Consider the following 20561-nt stretch of genomic DNA (forward strand, 5'->3'; position numbering starts at 1 on the left):
TAAGTGAAGAAAAAAACTATGATGGTGTTTAAACGAGTGACATTTTGAGGGTGACAGAGCACTGGAACAGGTTGCCCAGAGAGGTTGTGGAGTCTCCTTCTCTGGAGATACTCAAAACCTACCTGGATGCCATCCTGTGCAACATGCTCTAAGTGATCCTGCTTTAGCAGGGGGGTTGGACTAGATGATCTCCAGAGGTCCCTTCCAACCCCTACCAATCTGTGAATCTGTGAAATTACATCTGACTTAGAAAGTCCACTGATCTTAAAATAATTGTAGGCTGAAAGTGAACTGGGGATAATATCATACCTGCTTCCCTTGTTCATCTTAGATATTTATTTAGGACCATTACTTGAAACAGAATACTGCAGTAGATGGAGCTTTGGCATGACTAGCTTGTCTTTTGTATTTCCTCTTCTTTAGTACCAAAATGCTTGCCATTCGCTCTTTTCTAGCAGACCTAAGAAATAGTTCAATGAAAGAAGAGAGTGAATTTTGCAAGGAAGAACTGTGTACAGAGTTACATTTCTGACCAATAAGAATATAATTAACAACACTTTAATGGTAGCAGATAGATCGATGAGTAGGTGGGTAGCTTGTTCCTGGGGAGGTTCCTGCATTGGTTCAGTGTGTCTGCTGTCCTCTCGAATGGATGATCCACAGGCAGGTTGAATGACTGTTGGCTGGCTGACCGTTCTCAGTCATTCTGTGGCATAACCTCTGCACTAAAGAGTACCAGTTCAATCTTCTTTGATAACTTTTCCTAACCCCCTTTGAAAGTATGGCTGATTGACAGCAGAAGCTGTACTTCAGTATTTTTCATCCAGAGAAATAAAGGATTTTTAGCACTGCTAATATCAGTAGCCTGGAAAATTAGTATTATATCTACTGACTGTCAAACTATTAGGTTTGACAATAAACCTAAATAAACTATGACTGCAAATTTATTTCTCTTTGTACTATTAAGTATTTGAGACTGGAAATTTTCCTGCCCTTGCAATATGTGTAAGATGACAGATTTTTATTCCCACGGTATTTTTTTGTCTCCTCCAGTTTCCTAAAGTTTTTTGATGCATCACCAGACCCTTATTTCCCAGGCTTAGGCTATTCTGCTGAGTCCAGTCTCCAGAAATTGCCCTCAGACTGCAGTTCTGATACTGAAATCTCCCCATTGCTTGGTCTACCTGCTTAGAGCAGTAATGGGCATCACTTTTGGACGGAAAGAGGAAAGGCCAGGTGTCAGAACTAGCACTGACTGATAGCCAAAACCATCAATAAATCTTACCTCAAAACCTTCCACTTCCTCTCCAGTTTCCCTTCCAGTTCTTCCTTCTCCAGTCTCTCGAAGTTAATTTATTTCTGTAAGATCTTGCCTTTTGTCAACTGTAGACACCACTGATAGAGCCTATCGGGTTTTGTCTATCTTGCCTTGACTGTCAGAAGTCATGCTTAGCTTTCCTCGTTGGGACTTTTCATGGAGATAAGCAGCTGCTGAAAATCTAACTTTTAAGGGCTGTAATAAGTATACTAGGTAAATGGGCAATGGCTTAAAGTCCTTTTGAAAACTCTTCTAATGTCAGCCCTGTGGAAATTCTCTGCCCTGCAAGCAGTAGGACATGGTATCTTCCTTTGCTGCCCAGATACATCTGTTCAATATATCAGGTATCAAATTCAGCTGTCAGTAGACTCTCAGCAATGCATCTGAACAGGCTCTGAGGTTATCCAAAAAGCTTGACCATTTGCTTGGAGACAGATAAGACCTTCTTGTTATCTAATGGCATGGAATAATTCTTTCAAAAATGTGAAACTAAAAATAGAAATAATGCCCTGATTCAAACCGCAAATGTAGGCAGAAACTTAACAGTATGAGAAGATGATGCTGTGGGCATAATTTGCTTCAATAGCCTAGATCTTATCTTTTGTCCGTATGGGTAATGGAAGCCACAGAAGCTACCTTCCTGAAACCCAGGGACAGCATGGACACGAGGATTATTTATCCTCAGCATGAAAAGTGATGAAACGCCTTTGTACTCCATTGTCCATTTGTTTCCCTTGCCCTTGCCCCATCTCCGTAGTCTAAGACATCTCTCTTTTCGACATGGGGAGGAGGCCTGAAGACAGAAGGCAGGGCAAGGAAATAAGGCCTGTTTGTACTCCACAGGCATGTTTAGGGCAAAAAAGTCTCCAGCGTTTACTGCCTCTGATGCATAATCAGTCAAAGTTCGACTGTGCAGCCAAACTTTGCATCCGAAATACTCAGCTTACTGTTTTCATTGCTGTTACTCAATAACATCCCATGTCTTGTTTTCTTTATGCAAATGAAAGGATACATGCACCTTTTTTTTTCTTTTTTTTCCCTTTTTTTTCTGAGGCTGCTAAAATGTAGATCTGGAGTTTCTTTTGATTGCAGTCATTTAAATTCTGGGAAAAGTGCAACCACAAACTGGTCTGAAGGACACCACTTAATAATTACTGTCTTAATTTTAGAAGTATTACAAATCAGATTTCTGATTAAAATATTTTCAACATGCATTTCTAAAGGAGGGGGTTTTTTTGGTTTTGAAAAACCTGTCAAAGTTTTACTCTGATTTAAAAGGAAATATGTAAAAACTATGTTTAGCATCCATAAAAGTAGTGTAATTTTGTTCAACCACTTAACACCCATTTACCAAGTTGGGCTTGGGTTTTCATTTGATTTACCTGATATAATGATGCCATTACACCAAGAAAAAGTGAAGAGGAAAGTTGGTTTTGTTGTTTTCACCATCTGCACTGTAACTTCTAATCCAAGAAGATAGCTGTAACTAACCATCAAAAGAAAGTATTTTGCCATTGTCACACTTCATGCAATTTGACTTTGGAGTTAAATATGTGCAGCAGTGCTCCCAATAGTCTGTTTCTTCTTAAATTTCTGATAAATTTAAGTTTGAAATAGCATAAAGTTAGGAGGTATAATTGAGAAATTTCCAATCCTTAGAAAAACAAGCGATGAAAAATTCATATTTTTTTTCTTTCCTTTGGACTTTGGTCAGCATATCTGCTGTGTTAAAATCCAATTAATAGCTCTAATTCATTGACACTGAAAGCACATTTATAAGTGCCCTTTAGGCACTTCTTTTCTACTCACACTGTTAAGTCTAGAGTATCAACATTGGATAATTAGAGAACAGGTAGATTTTTTTCCATTGTAACGAATTAGAACATTCCTTCTGAATGGCCAGAGTGTAGCCAGCAAGTTGAGGGAGATGGGCTGGCACACCTGGAGTACTAGGATAGGATAATAAGAGAAAGAGATCACCGAACTGGAGAAAGCCCAGAGAAGAGCCACTAAAATCGAAGGTCAGGTGAGTGGTGTATAGAACATACGAGAAAAGACGGAAGGAACTGAAGGCTTTGTTCCACCTAGGGAGGAGATGGCTATAGAGGAACCAAAGTTGCAGTCTTCCCTTACTTTAACAGGCACTGCAGAGAAGGAGACAGGATTTTTTCAGAGATGCACCAGAAAAGGACAAGGAGCAACAGTCACAAGGTGCAACAGGAGAGATTCAGGTTGGACACAAGGAATGAATTTTTCTCCACAAGAGCGGTCACATGCTGGTGCAGGCTGCCCAGAGGCTGAGCACCCTCCACCTTGGAGGTCTTCAAAACCTGACTGCACAAGGCCCTCAGCAAACTGGTTTAGTGTCTAAAGTTACCCCTGCTCTGAGCATGAGGGAGGTTGGACTGTATGATTTCCAGAGAACCTTACCAACCAAAATTATTCTGTGATTCCATACTATTATTATTGAATTACAATGAATTGGCCAAAAAGAATGGCATTTAACTGCAGATTCTGAAAAAAAAAAAACAAACCAGTTTCTGTCTGTCTGTCATCTCTTACAGAAGATGACTACCACTCCTTACTTGAATAATAATTACTGAAACCAACAAGCAAGTTTTTCCTATTGGAGTATATCTTTGAAAGAGAAATGTTTCTTTAGAAGTGTCTGGATTCTTTGTTCTTTTTTTTTACAACTCATTTCTCTGTACTGTGTACATTGTCCTTTTTTCTTTCCATCTCTTTGTCTTAACAGAACTAATACAAGTTCAGAGTTAGAATTGTCATTGGGCTGTGATATCTCTGCAGTATTTCTTATGACAATGTAAAGCCAATGTGTTTCCAGGGTCTAATTTATTTGATAATGATTGAGACACCTGAGGATGAAGAATCCTGTTATGAAGTTAAATAATTTGTCATCAGTAATGTCATATCTTCAACTGGAAAACCCTTGTTGTCCTTATTTAAACACATTAGTAGATGGTTATATCATTTGATATGGGGGCTAAATACTAATTTAAACCAGGTTTTAGTAGGATTTGAAAAACAATTTAAAAATAAGAATTTACAAGCTCTAAAATGTACAACTTTCAAACCTCTAGAGAACTTCAAAACTTTGTTCATAACTTTGGCTTATCAGGAGATAAAGACTTTATGAACTTTGGAAATAAAAATTAATTCTTGTCACCTAATTCTAATATTGCTAGGAAAAGAAAAAATAAAAGAGTATGTTGAAGATTTCTGTTTCTGATATTTACAGAGTACTGACTTGCCTTTAGTCATCCTGCCAGGAATTTATGAATCAGTATACCAGATAATGGGGTGAAATTAGATGTAAGACAAATAGCAGTATCTCACCTATTTTACTGTCACACTGTATCACAACCATATACTGATGCTATGGATGTAGAACCATTTCAGATGTACAAGTAGCTTCCCCTTTGTGGCACAGAAGAATTAAGTGACTTGGTAACTTCACACAAGGTGGCCAAATTATAGAGCTTTATTTTCCTGAAGTTCTTAGCTGAAGTTACAGATGCTCAGCTGCTCTCAAAATTAGGTGCTGTTTGGAGGCAGCACAATAGTAAGAATAGGTAAGTAGAGCCCTGAAGAATAGTTCATTGAAATGCATGCCGTGTTCCAGAAAGGAGTCTGAGATCAAATCTGTTTTGAGATTGCTCTTCTACTGGGCATAACTTCATCATTTTAGAATTGTCAAGGGATCTTGTCATTTCCAGACTTTTATGAAAAGCATGACTAATTGAAGCCAGCCTAAGGCATTTTCTACAATTACATACATGAAAATAAATATATTCTAATTTAGCTGATTACTCTATTTTTTCTTTGCATTAACTACATAGAATGTGCTTTCAATTCTTTTGGTTTATATCCCGTAGTGTAACTTACCTGCTGTGATTTAATCAAGTATTTGGGTCACTCAAACTGTAACAGCAACAGAAATAATCAGGATTTCTATCTTTATATTAGGCTTTTTTAATTTTACTTTTCTTCTATTTTTTTTCTTGTAATTGTTTTTAGCTGTGATGGTATGAAAACCACGTAAACTTTTGATCCTTTAAAAATTTGGAAACAGAAAGCTCAGCTGTTTAACAGTGCTTTCATTAAAAGTACTGCTTGTCATTTTGGGCTTAACTTGTTAGAAAATACTTTATGCAGGAGTTTTGCAAAGTTTTAAAGCATATTAAAATTTCATTTTGATGGGAAACATGCTACGTAATACTTCCTGGCTACAGAAATTAATGCCACAGTGCTTATTCTGCAGTAAGTTTACCATATGATGCCACTTAAAAAAATGTCTTTGGCAAGTGTTAATTGGAAGGAACATTTTAGTGTTTGGTGTTAGGCAGGAATTATTCTAAGCACACTGCTTACAATGCTCATTTACATTGTTTTCCATGTTGTAACACACATTTAAAAAATATCCAGTCATATCATAGTCCCACTATGCCATTTAGGAGAAAAAAGCAAACAATACACTTCGTGCAAAACAGTAATACTTAAATATGCTTGCCCAAACATAGGAAAACTTGTTTATTTTTGTGACACACAAATGAAAGCTGTCCAAGGGTTGATGGAAGAGCATCGCACGCTGGCTGGGAGGAGCTATGGAATTAGAGGCAAAAGTGTGGTGGGTTGACCCTGGCTGGAGGCCAGGTGCCCACCAGAGCCGCTCTATCACTGCCCTCATTCACTAGGCAGGGGAGAAAGGGTGTAACGAAAGGCTGGTGGGTCGAGATAAGGACAGGGAGAGATCACTCACTAATTATCGTCACGAGCAAAACAGACCGAACTGAGAGAGGGAATTCATCTAATTTATTACTAGGCAAAACAGAGTAGAGGAATGAGAAATAAAATCAAATCTTAAAACACCTCCCCCCCACCCCTCCCAACTTCCCGGGCTCGACTTCACTCCCGGCTTCAACCTTCCCCCCCTCAGCGGCACAGGGGGATGGGGAATGGGGGTTACGGTCAGTTCATCTCACGGTGTTTCTGCCGCTTCTTCATCCTCAGGGGGAGGACTCCTCTCATCGTTCCCCTGCTCCAGCATGGAGTCCCTCCCATGGGCTACAATCCTTCACGAACTTCTCCAGCGTGGGTCTCTCCCATGGGGTGCAGACCTTCAGGAGCAAACTGCTCCAGCGTGGATCCCCCATGGGGTCACAAGTCCTGCCAGCAAACCTGCTCTGGCATGGGCTCCCCTCTCCACGGGTCCACAGGTCCTGCCAGGAGCTTGCTCCAGTGTGGGCTTCCCATGGGCCACAGCCTCCTTCAGGTGCCTCCACCTGCTCCGGCGTGGGGTCCTCCACGGGCTGCAGGTGGAATCTCTACACCCCCTCATCCTTCCTCCATGGGCTGCAGGGGGACAGCCTGCTTCACCATGGTCTTCTCCAGGGGCTGCAGGGGGATCTCTGCTCCGGCGCCTGGAGCACCTCCTCCCCCTCCTTCTGCACTGACCTTGGTGTCTGCAGAGTTTCTTACATCTTCTCACTCCTCTCTGCGGCTGCAAAAGCTCTCTCTAACTGGTTTTTTCTTCCTTCTTAAATATGTTATCACAGAGGCGCTGATGGGCTCAGCCTTGGCCAGCGGTGGGTCCCTCTTGGAGCCGGCTGGTGTTGGCTCTGTCAGACACAGGGGGAGCTTCTGGCAGCTTCTCACAGAAGCCACCCCTGTAGGCCCCCCCTACCCTGCTACCAAAACCTTACCATGCAAACCCAACACAAAGACCTTGGACCATTCGAACCAGAATGATTCTAGTGAGAGACTACAGTCTCTAGTTCATCCAAAGGATGGTCCCTGTTCTGATATATAACATGCCAAGACACATAAAACAAGCCCAAGTTTCAGAAAATACTGAAAATCTGAGCTCAGAAAGCCAAGTCAAGCTGAACATGAAACATAATCATCTACTGTGGTTTTGCTTTTTAGGTGAAATTAAATCCCAGTCTATTGAAATTAACAGAAATTGTGTTATTAATATCACTAGGAAAGAACTTCAGCATAGTTGACCCAGTCCAAAGATATAATTTGATCCTTCATTTTCAATAGGGAGATGAAAACGCAAGGCTTCATCTTAAAGTACTCCACTTGCTTGGTCTTTGCTGCACTTCCATTTTAGTCTCCTATTCTCTTTTTCACCCTTTCTTTTTACTTGCATTCATCCCTTGTTCTGGACCACATAAATCATGTCTCAGGCCAAGTCATGGAAAACATGGTACAAGAGTAAAACTTGAAGGGAGACACAGTGAGCCATCTGCAACAAAAAAAGATGTAAAAATCAAGAGGCAGCAGTCTTAAGTTTCTTGATCCAGAAAAAGGAGATGTGACTGACACAAACCAGAGCATAGCAAGCAGGATTATAAAGCCAAAGCTTCTGTTTTAAAAACGTGTTCTTCTGTGCTGAAAATATGATTGGTAGCAAGAAGTAGTAAGCAAAAACATGTGTACAGAAATTCACAGCTTGGATTCTACTGCGTGTTATTTCTAAAATTAGGAGTCACTAATATGTTTCTTTGTCCCCACTTCAGAAGGAAAATAGTGGCACAGAAACAAAAGAAACTTGATAGATGACACACAGTCTTCACACCAACCTACATGCTACACATCCGTCTTGTTGGTGGTTGCCAATATTTAAAAAAGAACAGGTTTTGTATTAACAGGAGGAAGAGAGGTATTTGAAGACAAAACATTCCTTTTTAGGCTCCTGATACTTATGTGTCTCCTGTGAGGTGCTGAGTGCTGTTCACTGCCACTGGAATCTGCATGGAGACAGCTGGACTCCTTTCAAAGTGGGAGTAGAGTCAGCGGCCAGAGCAGCAGAGCTTTGATGCAGGAGAGAAGTTCAGCTTTGCCTTGGTATCGTGATTCCGTAGCAAACTGGAACTTTCTTCTGAAGCAGTATGCAAGTCAGTGATTATGACAGGCTACAGCTTGCATGGTAAAGTCCAAAGTTTGGGTTTAATTTGTTGAGAGGTTACAAAAAAAGTGCCACCTCTCATCATATACCACAGTTGCTTAGTTGTTAATTTGTAATAATGGGCTGGTTTTCAGTTAAAGAGACCGTCCCAATGCCATTTGAAATGCTCACTGTTGTTGACCGAGTAGGCTTAGTTTGTTGTTGTCCCCTCTGTCACTGATCTTGCGCAGTTTGTCCATGACTTCCACACTTGTTTGTACAAGATCACCAGACTCCCTAGAAAACTCATGGCCTCCTAAGTATGTTATGCTTAAGCACCAAAAACTTTTCATGAGTTTAAACTATCTTTGATTTATTAATGTTTTTCAGATGGTGTTCTGTCTTTCCTCTCCTTATAAAAACAGTTCTACACAGGACTTGGGGTGTGTGTATTCAGGGCTTTGCACTGCACAGAATAGCCTTCTTTCATGTTGATTCCATGATATCGTAACATACATTCTAAAATTTGGCAAAATAGGAGAGAGAAAGAAGAAAGCAATGCAATACTTTTTTCTGGGTTCTTAGTGACACATCACATTTTAGTTTGAAAATAGAGCATGAAGCAGCCTCTGTACATTCACTTCATGGTACACAAAATTGACCTATAGCAGAGATAACTTAGCCTTTTACTCTTTATATAAAAGCAACTGAGAAATAATACTATTATTTATATAATTCCCATAGTAAACCTCATGTTATCAATTAAGAACAGCAAGATGGTATGATTATAAATACTTATGTTTTAGTTACTGCAGAACACTCACAGATAATGTAGTTTGTAATGTAAATCCTGGTCATGTCTCTAGGTTACAAAAGAGCTGTGAATTATTATTACTACCTATTTTTCAGAAAGCCTTTCAGATAAAAAACAAAATAGAACACTTAAGAAAGTATGTGGGAACTGTAGGAAATACCGTGTTATCCTTTATTAGAATATACTGGCATCAATGTGGAAGAAGCTCTAAAAGAAAGGGCAAAATATAACAGTAGCATGTACAGCATTATAAATTCTTTATATATGTGCGCATGCATCATGCAAATTGACCCATGTGAAATATTATTTATTTTTAAGATATATAGTTTAATCTATTTAAGAAAATTGCACTAGCAAATGTGGCACCATACCATAGGTATGCGCATACCTGCTCCACCCATATAAACGTGTATCTACTTTTCTGAACTGAAGCTTATGTCTAAAATTATCCTGCTAAAAGTGGCCTCATATAAAGACTATAAGGGGAAACAATAAAAATCCTACAACAAATATTTAACAATCCTGAAGAACTAAGTATCTAGTAACCAGAGGACTGTGATAAATACCTTAAATCAGAAGTGAAGATTAGAAAATTAAATGAAATGCAAAAATTTTGCATTGTCCACACAAGAACAATTTATATGTGAAACTAACCCTTGGAAACATAGTCTGTGAAATTAACTTAGTTTGAGCAACTAATTATTATTATCAAAAAAGGTCAGCTTCCGTGCCAAAGTAATGTTGTGCATACAAATATTTTCCTTTCCCTGTTCAGAAGCATAATAGATTTTTTCCTGTGCTTTTTATGTCTATATGATATATGTTTTTAGAAATATTGATTTTTTTTGTATTCTTTCATTATTTTCTTAAATGATGGGAATTTCACTTTCATAATATAAATAAAGATATTTCAAGCTTTTCCATGCTGCTCAGCCAAATTAAGTGAATGCTGACATCTAGTTACCTGACAGGATGCAGAGATAAAGTATGCCAGAAAGAGTAGATGCTCAGAAGAAACTTGATTTAGACTGTATCATTTCCTTCCTTGTAAAAACCTAAGATAACCTACAGTGAGTTCTTCATTTTCAATAATCCAGGTTTTCTAATACAAAGCTTCTAATCTACTTTAGTTTGTTATGACACTGCAGTAAAATAACATTTACAAACTTAAAACGTACAGCTTTCAGTTATGGTTATTACTAAAGCTGAAATATTATTTAAAGCACTTCACTTGTTATTACCTATGGAACTTTCATTTTTAATAACTCTACTGGAAAAGATATGTAAACCCTGATATTTTAAAAGATGCCAAAATTATTATATAAGATTATGTTTTCTCTCGTTGTCATTTTCTGAGTCCGTTTGATTTATCACATCTTGGAATATTAGACTAGACATAAAGGGGTAGGAACATTCTTACAGTTAAAAAAAGTACATATACATATTCATGTATATTTATACATATATATATATATATATAGGTGCACATGAATCTCCTCTGGCTCCCGACTCTATGCCAAGAAAATTTTCCTCTTGTCACTCAATTGATCCTAATATCATCTTAGAATAGAGAAGACATTTTGAAGTACAGAGTTCTTGTCCTTCATGCTGTTTTAACTACGGTTTATATTTAGGTAAATACAAGCCCTTTGTGGTTATATTTAGCTAAAGTATTAAGCTTTCCTTTTTACCTTTGTCTTGCTGAACTGCTTAACATTTTCTGGGTTTTTCATGGGTTCATTATTTGGCTAAGCAGGCTGTTGACACTTTCTGAAGTTTTAAGAAATTTCAGATATTTTCTTCTCAGCTGAGATTCAGGCTCAGTGATTTTAGAAACCATTTTAAGTTTCTGGTATTATGAAGTCTATCTCAAAGATGTTTTACTTCAGTTTGCATGCAAACTGTTATTTGCAGCTGATTGCAACTCTGCAAACTCATCTTGGCTTCTTCTTAGTTTGCAGTGTCTAGCATTTGAAGTGGTCTCTCTATTCATAAAATAGGACCAGCACTGGCAACAGCTGTTCAGGGTTCTCCAAACTCATTTTTTAATATACTAGAATTCTATTTTGGAGAGACTGTTCCAAGTAATAGAAAACAAATTTTGGCCCTGTACTGTTGATCTTGTACTTTACAGGCTGTTTCTTGTCTATTATTCTGCCGTCCATTGCCTCACAGGAAAAATGGGAGAACAGGTTTCTTGCAAAGGCTAGAATATATTAGAATGAAACAACTCTCCTTGGTTTTCATATACTTGCAAGTTAAATTGCAAGACTGGAAATCGGGGAAAAGTACATTTTGCATCTGAAATGATCAGATTCAACATTACAGCTCTTGATACAGTTCTCATGGCACAACCCTTCCCCCCAAATTGTTCACCTTCACTAAAAAGCCAGACTTGCAGACACACTCTAATCTTTAGCCAATATTTTGTAAAACAACTGCTGGTGTTCCTGCAGCAATACTTGTTAGTTTTACTAGTAGTGTGAAATTTGCAAAGTGACAATTCCATGTTAGTTCATTTGATAAATGCTCTGTGACCAGATACGAATCTTTATCTCCTCCTAAAGGCTAAATATTTCTGCATGTTTGGAATTAATTGCATTAGCTTCATTACTCTGTTTCGTGATCTTAAAGCTCCTACGGGTGTTTTAATCTGGTGTTTGAGGTAACTTTCTTCATCTACCCCCAAGCTTCATCCTGTAGTTGTGAACTGGAGTTGACTAGTTCACTAGGTTGACTTAAAGCTGTTTGACTGTGATTGTTGTTGCGTGCCTTCTTTATGGATCACAGATTTTATGTTAGATAAAACTCATAAAAAGTCAAGTAATAACAGGAAGGAAATAGAATTTATCTAAAATTTGCTAAAACCTTTTATTGTCCCTAAAAGCATAAGCATGACCTTCTGCTGAAGTGGATAGAAGTCGTAGCCACAGGGAACCTTTCACACAGATTTCGTTGCAAGACTGAAGCTAAATTGAAAGGCCAGATAGTTTACAGCCATTCTACAGGCTGTGGACCAAAAAAATTATAACTACTGGAGTAAGTTCAAACTGTTAGCGATTAAAGAAAGACTGTCATCTTGCTCGGTGTTCTGTCCATGCGGAGCTTGTTGAAAATTCATGAAATGCAGCATTAGTGACATTTCCAGGGTAATATACAACCTACTGTAACAAAGAATTACCTGGAAGTAGAGATTCCACTATTCTGACTTTTTCTTTACAAGCATGTTAATTGTATTATGGACTTCCACTTTTATTCCTCAACTGTTTCTTTAGTCGTCATGTGTTTACATATGGAATGTTTTTAATAGTTGCCACTACTACCAACCTAAAAGCTATTTTTTCTTTCTTACATGTTTTTGTTAAGCAAAAAAAGGTTCTAAAATTCCCGGTTATGTTTTTCATCTTGTGCTTTCAGGGATATCACACTGGTTTCTTATTGGAATTTAGTAAGCAGTGGTTTTAGTTATGAAAAATAAAAAAAGTATACCTAGCTGTAGCACTTTTTATCTTTTGATCTCAGGGGAACTTAGAAAGGAGTTTACTATCATCACCTGAATTTTACTGAGAAGGAACCTGGGCACCACAGGAGGAGGTGGTGACTTATTCAGGTTTTCTCAGTAAGCCTGTGACAGAAATTGAACCTTCGTCTCCTGAATTCTAGCCAAACGTCTTCTCCAGCCTACTCTCCTTCTGCACAGGAGTGCAGATTCCAAAATGCTAAAAGACATAAAAAGCGGACGATGTAAACAGATGTAAATGAACACGCAGTTCATGAAATCCTGGCTTCTCTTAAGTCGGTGGCAAAACTCCCTTCAACTTTAATGGAGTCGGGATTTTCATCAGGTCAGACCATCTTTTAAAGAAAATAGCGCCGTATTTACACGAATGGGTCTTTCAGATCTAATCCCTTTACTTTTTTCGGATACACAGTTTGAGTTGCCATAGATTCTCTAATTAAACTTGGTACATAATTTGCTGTCAGCTTATATTTCTTAACCAGACCTTAACACCTTTCTTTGAATTCCTTTTGCTTTAAAGAAAAAACATACATACTGACTGTCCTGAAACATGCTAAGCTTGGATTTTATCATCATCATCATTCTGACAGATGTTTTCTTGGCTTGGTTCTTTTTTGTTGTCATTATACAGGTAGTATTTTATCTGTTGGTAGCAAATTTTACTGTTACTTATAGATACAGTTCAATGAAATATATTTTCATTTATGTTGTGGCCATAGAGTAAGATGAAGAAAGATTGGCTATTGAAATCTGTAAGTGCGTTTTGGATTTAAAGCATGCATGTTTGCTATTAAAAATTACTGATAGTTTTAAAGGTTAGCATGAATTATTTTTTCTCAGTAAGTAGTAAACTTACTAATAATTTGTGAATTAGTAATTAAAAGTTTAGACGAAAAAGACAGTTTGCTCCTGATAGTTAATTTTGTAGTAATGGCTCTGGCTATTTACTGTCTCTAGTCTGATTTTATTTGTTTCATTTTTTTAATGATTAAACTGAGCTTTTTCCTCCTTCAAGTAATAGTCTGTGGCAGTGGGAAATGAGCAGGCACTGAGACACAGAAGACAAGGAAGCAACTTGGCGGCAAAATGGAATGATTTGTAATCAATGGGAAGGAATTGGTCTCAGAGTAATGAGTGTCTTTTAAAAAGCCTGAGAAAGAAAGTACTTTTCCTTAATGTTTGTAAGGAAACTTGCAAACTGCTGTAAGCAGTGAAGTCCATATAGCGAACTGTCATACAATCGTAAAATAGCCTTTTACACAACATATTGACAATGATTTACACAGAGTCGCTCAGGAGGGCACATGCTTTCTTGACAAAATTATTTCTTGCGGACAATATTCCTCCCTTCTCCTTTTCAGCTACTCATCACCTTCAGAGAATTCTGGTTAGTACCTAATTTAATTAAAGTGGTTCCAAAAAAGAATATGGCTTATTATTCTTCATAGGAGAGTCTACTCTGTTTGGAGACAAATAGTGACCAGGATCTAAAATGGGAAATGCTTATGAGACATGAGAAATTCCATTGAACATTGCATAAAATTGAAGAGGGAAAGTCAGAATAGGATAAATCTGATGTATAATGGCTGCTTTTAAGTAGTTGTAGTTTCCTGAGAAGCTGCCTTCTTTTTTGAAACTTAAGAAATTAACAGTATTGATGAACTGTGCCTGCATTTCAAATCACAGTATTCTTTCCAACATATCACCTCTAAAAATATACTGCTGTAATGTTAGAACAGTAAACTGAAAAGAAACTGATACAGAAACTAAACACATCAGCTTGTCCTGCAAAAGTGAAATTATTATTGGTTTTGTGTGTGGTGCCATGGACCACATAAGACACATACTTCATTTTCTTTTGACAGCTTGGGTTCAGTAGTTTGGTTTGGTTTCTAACAATGCATTTGCTATAGAAAATATTTCATTCTACTGAGCTGACATACTGTTGAGCAATAAAAGGTCTTGGCTTACAAAATATGCGTAAAGCTGTGCTCAGAGTGGTAGATACTGACCTGTCGCATGGTAACTGGAACTTCAATATCATGTAAGTAAATGAATCTATATATAAACAGAAGATACACAGTCTATTCTTATTATGAGAGAATTAAGTCTTTCTTATTAAAATGGTTTTAGTGGCTGTGACAAAGACCAAAGACTAAAAATTAACCGTTTTCGAGAATACTGTGGCTTTAGGCCAGACTTTTCAAACATTGCATACATAAGACTAATTTTGCAAGTAAAGCACCAGCAATGTATGCACATGACCTGCAGTCAAACCCATGAAATAGTACTGGTAAAGTGGAATTATATAGGCTGTACTCTAAGAATTCATAACAGTAGCATAACCAGTGGAGCATTATAAAGAGTCAGTGATGTGATTGTGTTGCATACACTCAAGTCTTTTTTCTTATTGTCAGAACTAATATTAAAGTCATGCTTCCATTAGCCTTCCTAGTACGGACGTGTCAAACACAGTATAGTATAGACATATGCCAAACTGTATCCTTCTCTGTCATAGAGTATATTCTCTGATTTTTTTCTTAAGATAGTAGGCTAAAGCTAGCAATGAGAAAAGTGTGCCAGCCATTGGCATTAGGTGAGGATAACATACAAATTTTACAAGTACTTGAAGAAAAATTGAAAAGCTACTCAATCTCAGAATGGTTCTTGCTAAAACCATCTAATTCTTACCATGTAGTAAGTCCAAGTTATTGAGAAGCAACATAGTTGTCAGCATTCAGGCATTTCTTATGTCTGACACTATTCTGTATGTATATAAGCAAATGATAATTTCTTTTTTGATGTTCATAACAAATGAAGAATTAATATTGGGCCTTTCTGCAAAATTATCATGGATTTCCTTTAACAGCAGTGATTCCTTTTCTGGAGTTATCTTGAGGCAGGGTGGCTTTGCCTTGCTGTGCTCTGGCTGGCTGACTTTATCTAGAAGACATTTTCATTGATTCAAAAGGTGACAATGAACTGTTGGGATTGAGAGACCTGTTCCTAATTGATGGTTAATTGATCTTGAACCAAATCAGAAGAAAAAACAAAGACTGCCAACTGGGTGCTCCTCTTTTGATCTCTTAACATAGGTCACTGTGTGAGGTTAATTTCTTTATGTCCCACCAGCCAATATAGTCTCTTTTTGTAGGTAATTACAGCTATGTCTAGGATGGTATAGTGCCAGAAAACATTCCCAGTTGTCAGCATTCCCTATACTGTCCTGCGCAGTTCCTCTCTGCAGTACCTTGTGCAGTTTTCAGGAGGGTTTTGGGGTGGGCAAATTAGTGGGTTACTTAGGGCAGGCTCTCATTTATATCAGGCGCATTTGTTTTCTTCAGTGTTGAAACCTTATCATATGGTCTTGGGGTCACGATGACCTCATTGAAATTACTAGTTTTACCATTGACTTAGAATGGAGTCAGAATTATTTTCTTTAATCCTGTTCCAAATTTAAACTATTTTTTGCATTTCTTGTATTGATTAGTGTTTGCCTAAAATAGTTTAACACATTCAGTATTAAAATCAGCACCATAGAATCCCATACGTATAGAGGACAGTATGTGTGAAAGAAGAGAGCTCTCTAAACCATGCAAATCATAGTGATCCACCTACAAGTCCAGAAATTCAGTAGTTTGCTATATGAATGGCTTTTCTTTATCACTCTTCTCTGAGATCCCTGTAGGCTACTAGCATGACCTTCTGCAGTCATGCTGCTACTGCATGCAGCTATTTAAAACTCTTTAGCAGAACTCCAGAATACAAGAAATGGCAACCTGTTCCACCAAAATCCTTTCCCCACCTCCCAGCTCCACGATGCTGTATAAGGATTCTGTGCCAGTAATCCTATAAATGTAGGGAAATATATCACTGAGTTAGCACCTCATACTTTCACAAAAGGAGATGAAGGTTTACTTTGCGACCCTTAGTTAATAATAACATTAGCTAGAGCAGAACCAATATAATAGTCTTAGCTAAATTTGGTTCTTTAGGGCTAAAATTATGTGCATATAGCTTACCTAATAGCATGTATTGATGCGCTTGCTGCATAAAAAATTATTTTCTATGGAGCATCCATTTGACTACCTCATCTACACACTGCCCACCAAATGTTGCCACTAAGACTACCACTGACATGCATGCCCTTGGGCAGATTTAAATAGCTTCCTTTATTTTAATTAACCTGTCAGAGAAAGCTTCTTTGTTTTCAACACTTAAAATAAAGCTTGGCCTAAAGTCTAAATTTAGCCCCGCAGCCATGATAAATGTGAAGACCAATCACTTTTATAAGGGTTTTGAAATGCTCTCACAGTTGCAAAGATAAGAGGAAATGCAGACTACAAAGTAGCAGATCCGAGCAAGAAGCTTCCAGTTTATATAGTTGCTTTTCTGATTATAACTGCCTCTAAGCAGCTGATCTATTTCCTCTAAAACTTCTTCCAAGCTAGAATTACTGAATGGCAAACTTCTGTATTCTGCACCTTTTTAAAACAAAACTCTTCTGAGCAATGGGAGTGACAAGGAAAAGTTTACTAGACAAAGAGATTGTAATATATCTCTACATAAAGTATGTCTAAAACATTCTGCTGTTACAAGTGTTACATTTTAGCTTTATTGTCTTTTATGAACATTGATTAAATTTCCACTTGAAGCTGGTGTTTTGAGACTGGAAGACAATTCCAGAAGAATTTGAAATAGGGGGGATTAGCTGATCATTTAATGTAAGGGACTCTGCAATGAAGTCGTCTGCAGTAATAAATTTATTAAACAGAGGTCCATTTAAATTCCGTGTTGCTATTATAAACAAGAGTGACGCAATTCGCAGCTGCCTGGACAGCTAGGATAAGATCAATTTTTTTAACTGCCTAAAAGAAGTTAACTGTTTTGTTTAACCTAATGACCTAGGTTCTTTGTGCTGGGTGACTGACACCTCCAAGGGACCCTTCATCCTATAGTGTATTTTACAATGGGATTAATAATCTTTTGGAACAGAGGGCTGTTTTTCATTAGGCATCTAGCTTTTAAACTGGTAAATTACGTAAGAATGATTCCATCCTAAATTTAAAATATAATTTGTTCGTGGTGCAAACCAGTGGTTTTGAATTTGAATTTTCATATTTTAAAAATGATGTTTATAGCACTCATGACTAATATTAATCAATCACTGTAGATTCTTTTAAAGTAGTCCTCCTCAATGCAATCAAGTCAGAATTAAAACAGTAATTGTGAATAGTATGAACTGTGCCATTCATTTCAATGGACATATCATTTTGGTAGATCTGTGCTGAAACCTAAAGCTGTCACTATAGGTATCAGCCCTACTAACTGTTCCACGCCTGTTTCTTTTAGAGAAAAACTCAGCTAGTAACTTCATTCTGCATCTCAAGCAGCCTTAGTGCTGTCTCTCTCATCTAGCTGCCACATTTCCCAGCCGCTCTCTGACCGCTTGACAAAATGATATGTATAAGTAACAAATACCCAGGTCCTGAAAATGAGGTGGTACCACAAATTACATTAATTTTACACTTTATTTTTTTGTAGTATATCTGATGACATTCATTATTTTGTAAGGTAAAATAATATATTTCTTTAAGAGGCTGCAGAATTCAAGGCTTAAGAAATATACTAGATCTTGAGTTTAACATGTGTATACAATTGATTTGTAACTATTTAATTAAAAAAAAAATTCAGTCTAATCACTTTTAGCGCATGAGTTTTATTCAGCCTGTAAACTCCTTATTATTCATGCGCATGGATGTGTCTAATGATTAAGACCCCAAGGATTTGGTTGATAGAATAATCTGCATTTCTAAAGAAAAAATAGGCAGTAGGGTATTTAATTCTTTAAAAGAAAAGTTGCGATGCACGTCAAAGCGTAACAGTGACTCACAGTTTTAAAAACAATATCTGCAACTTGCTTGTCCATTGGCTGGTTCACTCGTATATCTGTAATGTACAGTCTTGATCTAATAATTGCTAATTATGCAGTTGTTTATCAGCTCATTTGAAACATCCTGAAATTCAGTCTAGCTCAGCAAATTGCTGTGCTTAAGGCGTTTTTACATTCTAGGAAATTATAATATCCCCAGAAGGCGAAGAATTAATAATAAAAATCCTCTTTTGTAAAAGATTATCATTGCAGAGCAAATGGAGCAGATCTTCCCTATCTTAGTGCATTTAATATTCTCATTTTTTTCTATGAAAGTTTCATAGAAAGACTATGTGGGGATCACTGTTTTATTAACTTGTTAAGAGACAAATTTACTGAACCAGTGCAGCATATTGATTTCAGTGTCTGCTATATGAAAAGCAGCAATAGTAATGGATGACTTTTAGACATTTCCATATGGAAACTAGCTCATTCTTTAGACATTTTGTGATCTTGATTTATCTGTTCAGGCTAGCATTAAGGAGTTAATGATTAAAATTACAAGGATGCTTTCTTGTTTATTCCTTAGTAGTTTTTCCTGCCTTCCAAATGATTTCTTGCTAATATGCCCACCCTTATTGAATCCTTTATCATAGAATCATAGAATGATTTAGGTTGGAAAAGACCCTTAAGATCACTGAGTCCAACCGTTAACCTAACACTGCCAAGTCCACCACTAAACCATGTCCTTCAGGGCCACATCTACGCATCTTTGAAATACCTCCAGGGATCGAGACTCAACCACTTCTATGGGCATCCTATTCCAATGGTTGACAACCCTTTCAGTGAAGAAATTTTTCCTAATATCCAATCTAAACCTCTCCTGGCACAACTTGAGGCCATTTCCTCTTGTCCTATCACTTGTTACTTGGGAGAAGAGACCAACACCCACCTCATTACAACTTTCTTTCGGGTAGCTGTAGAAAGCGGTAAGATCTCCCCTCAGCCTCCTTTTCTCCAGACTAAACAACTCCAGTTCCCTCAGCTGCCTCTCATAAGACTTGTTCTCTAGACCCTTTATCAGCTTCATTGCCCTTCTCTGGACACACTCCAGCACCTCAATGTCCTTCTTGTAGTGAGGGGTCCAAAGGTGAAGACAGTACTCAGGGTGCGGCCTCACCAGTGCCAAGTACAGGGGCACGATCACTTCCTTAGTCCTGCTGGCCACACTATTCCTGATACAAGCCAGGATGCTGATGGCCTTCTTGGCCACCTGGGCACACTGCCAGCTCACATTCAGCCATCTGTTGACCAACACTCTCGGGTCCTTTTCCTTGAGGCAGCTTTCCAGCCACTCTTCCCCAAGCCTGTAGCGTTGCATGGGGTTGTTGTGACCCAAGTGCAGGACCCAGCACTCGGCCTTGTTAAACCCCATACAGTTGGCCTCAGCCCATTGATCCAGCCTGTCCAGATCCCTCTGCAGAGCCTTCCTATAGAGGGATTTGATTCAGCTTGGACGGGCATACTCTTCACTGGGTAAAAAAACAGCTGGATGGCCGGACCCAAAGCGTTGTGGTGAATGGAGTTACATTCAGTTGCTGGCCAGGCACAAGTGGTGTTCCCCAGGGCTCAGTATTGGGGCCAGTTCTTTTTTAATATCTTCATCTGTGATCTGGATGAGGGGATTGAGTGCACCCTCAGTAAGTTTGCAGATGACACCAGATTGTGTGGTTGGACTTGATGATCTTAAAGGTCTTTTCCAACCTAAACAATTCGATGATTCTGTTCTATGATTCTACCCTCAAGCAGATCAACACTCCCGCCCAACTTGGTGTCTTATCATATTTTCAGACAAATAGAAAAGTTTGTAAGTTTATTTCTCAGCTGACTATGTTGATCTCTTAGGAGTCACAAGCTGATTTCTACTAAGAAATCTTAATCGTCTAGACAAAGAGCCTTTGTATTAGGAGCATTAAGACTATGCAGTTAAACGATTTACAGGAATTAATTATGGGGTTTTTTTGGCCAAGCCATCAAAAATATCTTCTGGAGATTTTTATCAAGCCTGGCCTTAGAAACTGAAATGCTTTACCTCTATAAGGTATATGTGATGTCTTCTTTTCT

The 20561-nt window shown here is 37.9% G+C and overlaps 1 protein-coding gene across 2 annotated transcripts in view; it reads left to right on the top strand.

The window, feature by feature from the left end:
* The window catches only part of DPH6 (diphthamine biosynthesis 6), a 212956-nt gene that overhangs the window by 177616 nt on the left and 14779 nt on the right, over nucleotides 1-20561 (top strand). Inside the window, exon 15 of one of the 2 annotated variants that reach the window (XM_054828769.1) lies at nucleotides 12568-12854. The exons of the other annotated variant lie outside the window; for it this stretch is intronic. Coding sequence (XP_054684744.1) covers nucleotides 12568-12602 — 35 coding nt within the window. The 3' untranslated portion in view covers nucleotides 12603-12854. Of the gene's footprint in view, nucleotides 1-12567; nucleotides 12855-20561 lie in introns of those variants that run through there. 2 annotated transcript variants of the gene reach the window in all.

The sequence above is a fragment of the Grus americana genome, chromosome 5 (genome assembly GCF_028858705.1).
Source record: "Grus americana isolate bGruAme1 chromosome 5, bGruAme1.mat, whole genome shotgun sequence".
Lineage (NCBI taxonomy): Eukaryota > Metazoa > Chordata > Aves > Gruiformes > Gruidae > Grus > Grus americana.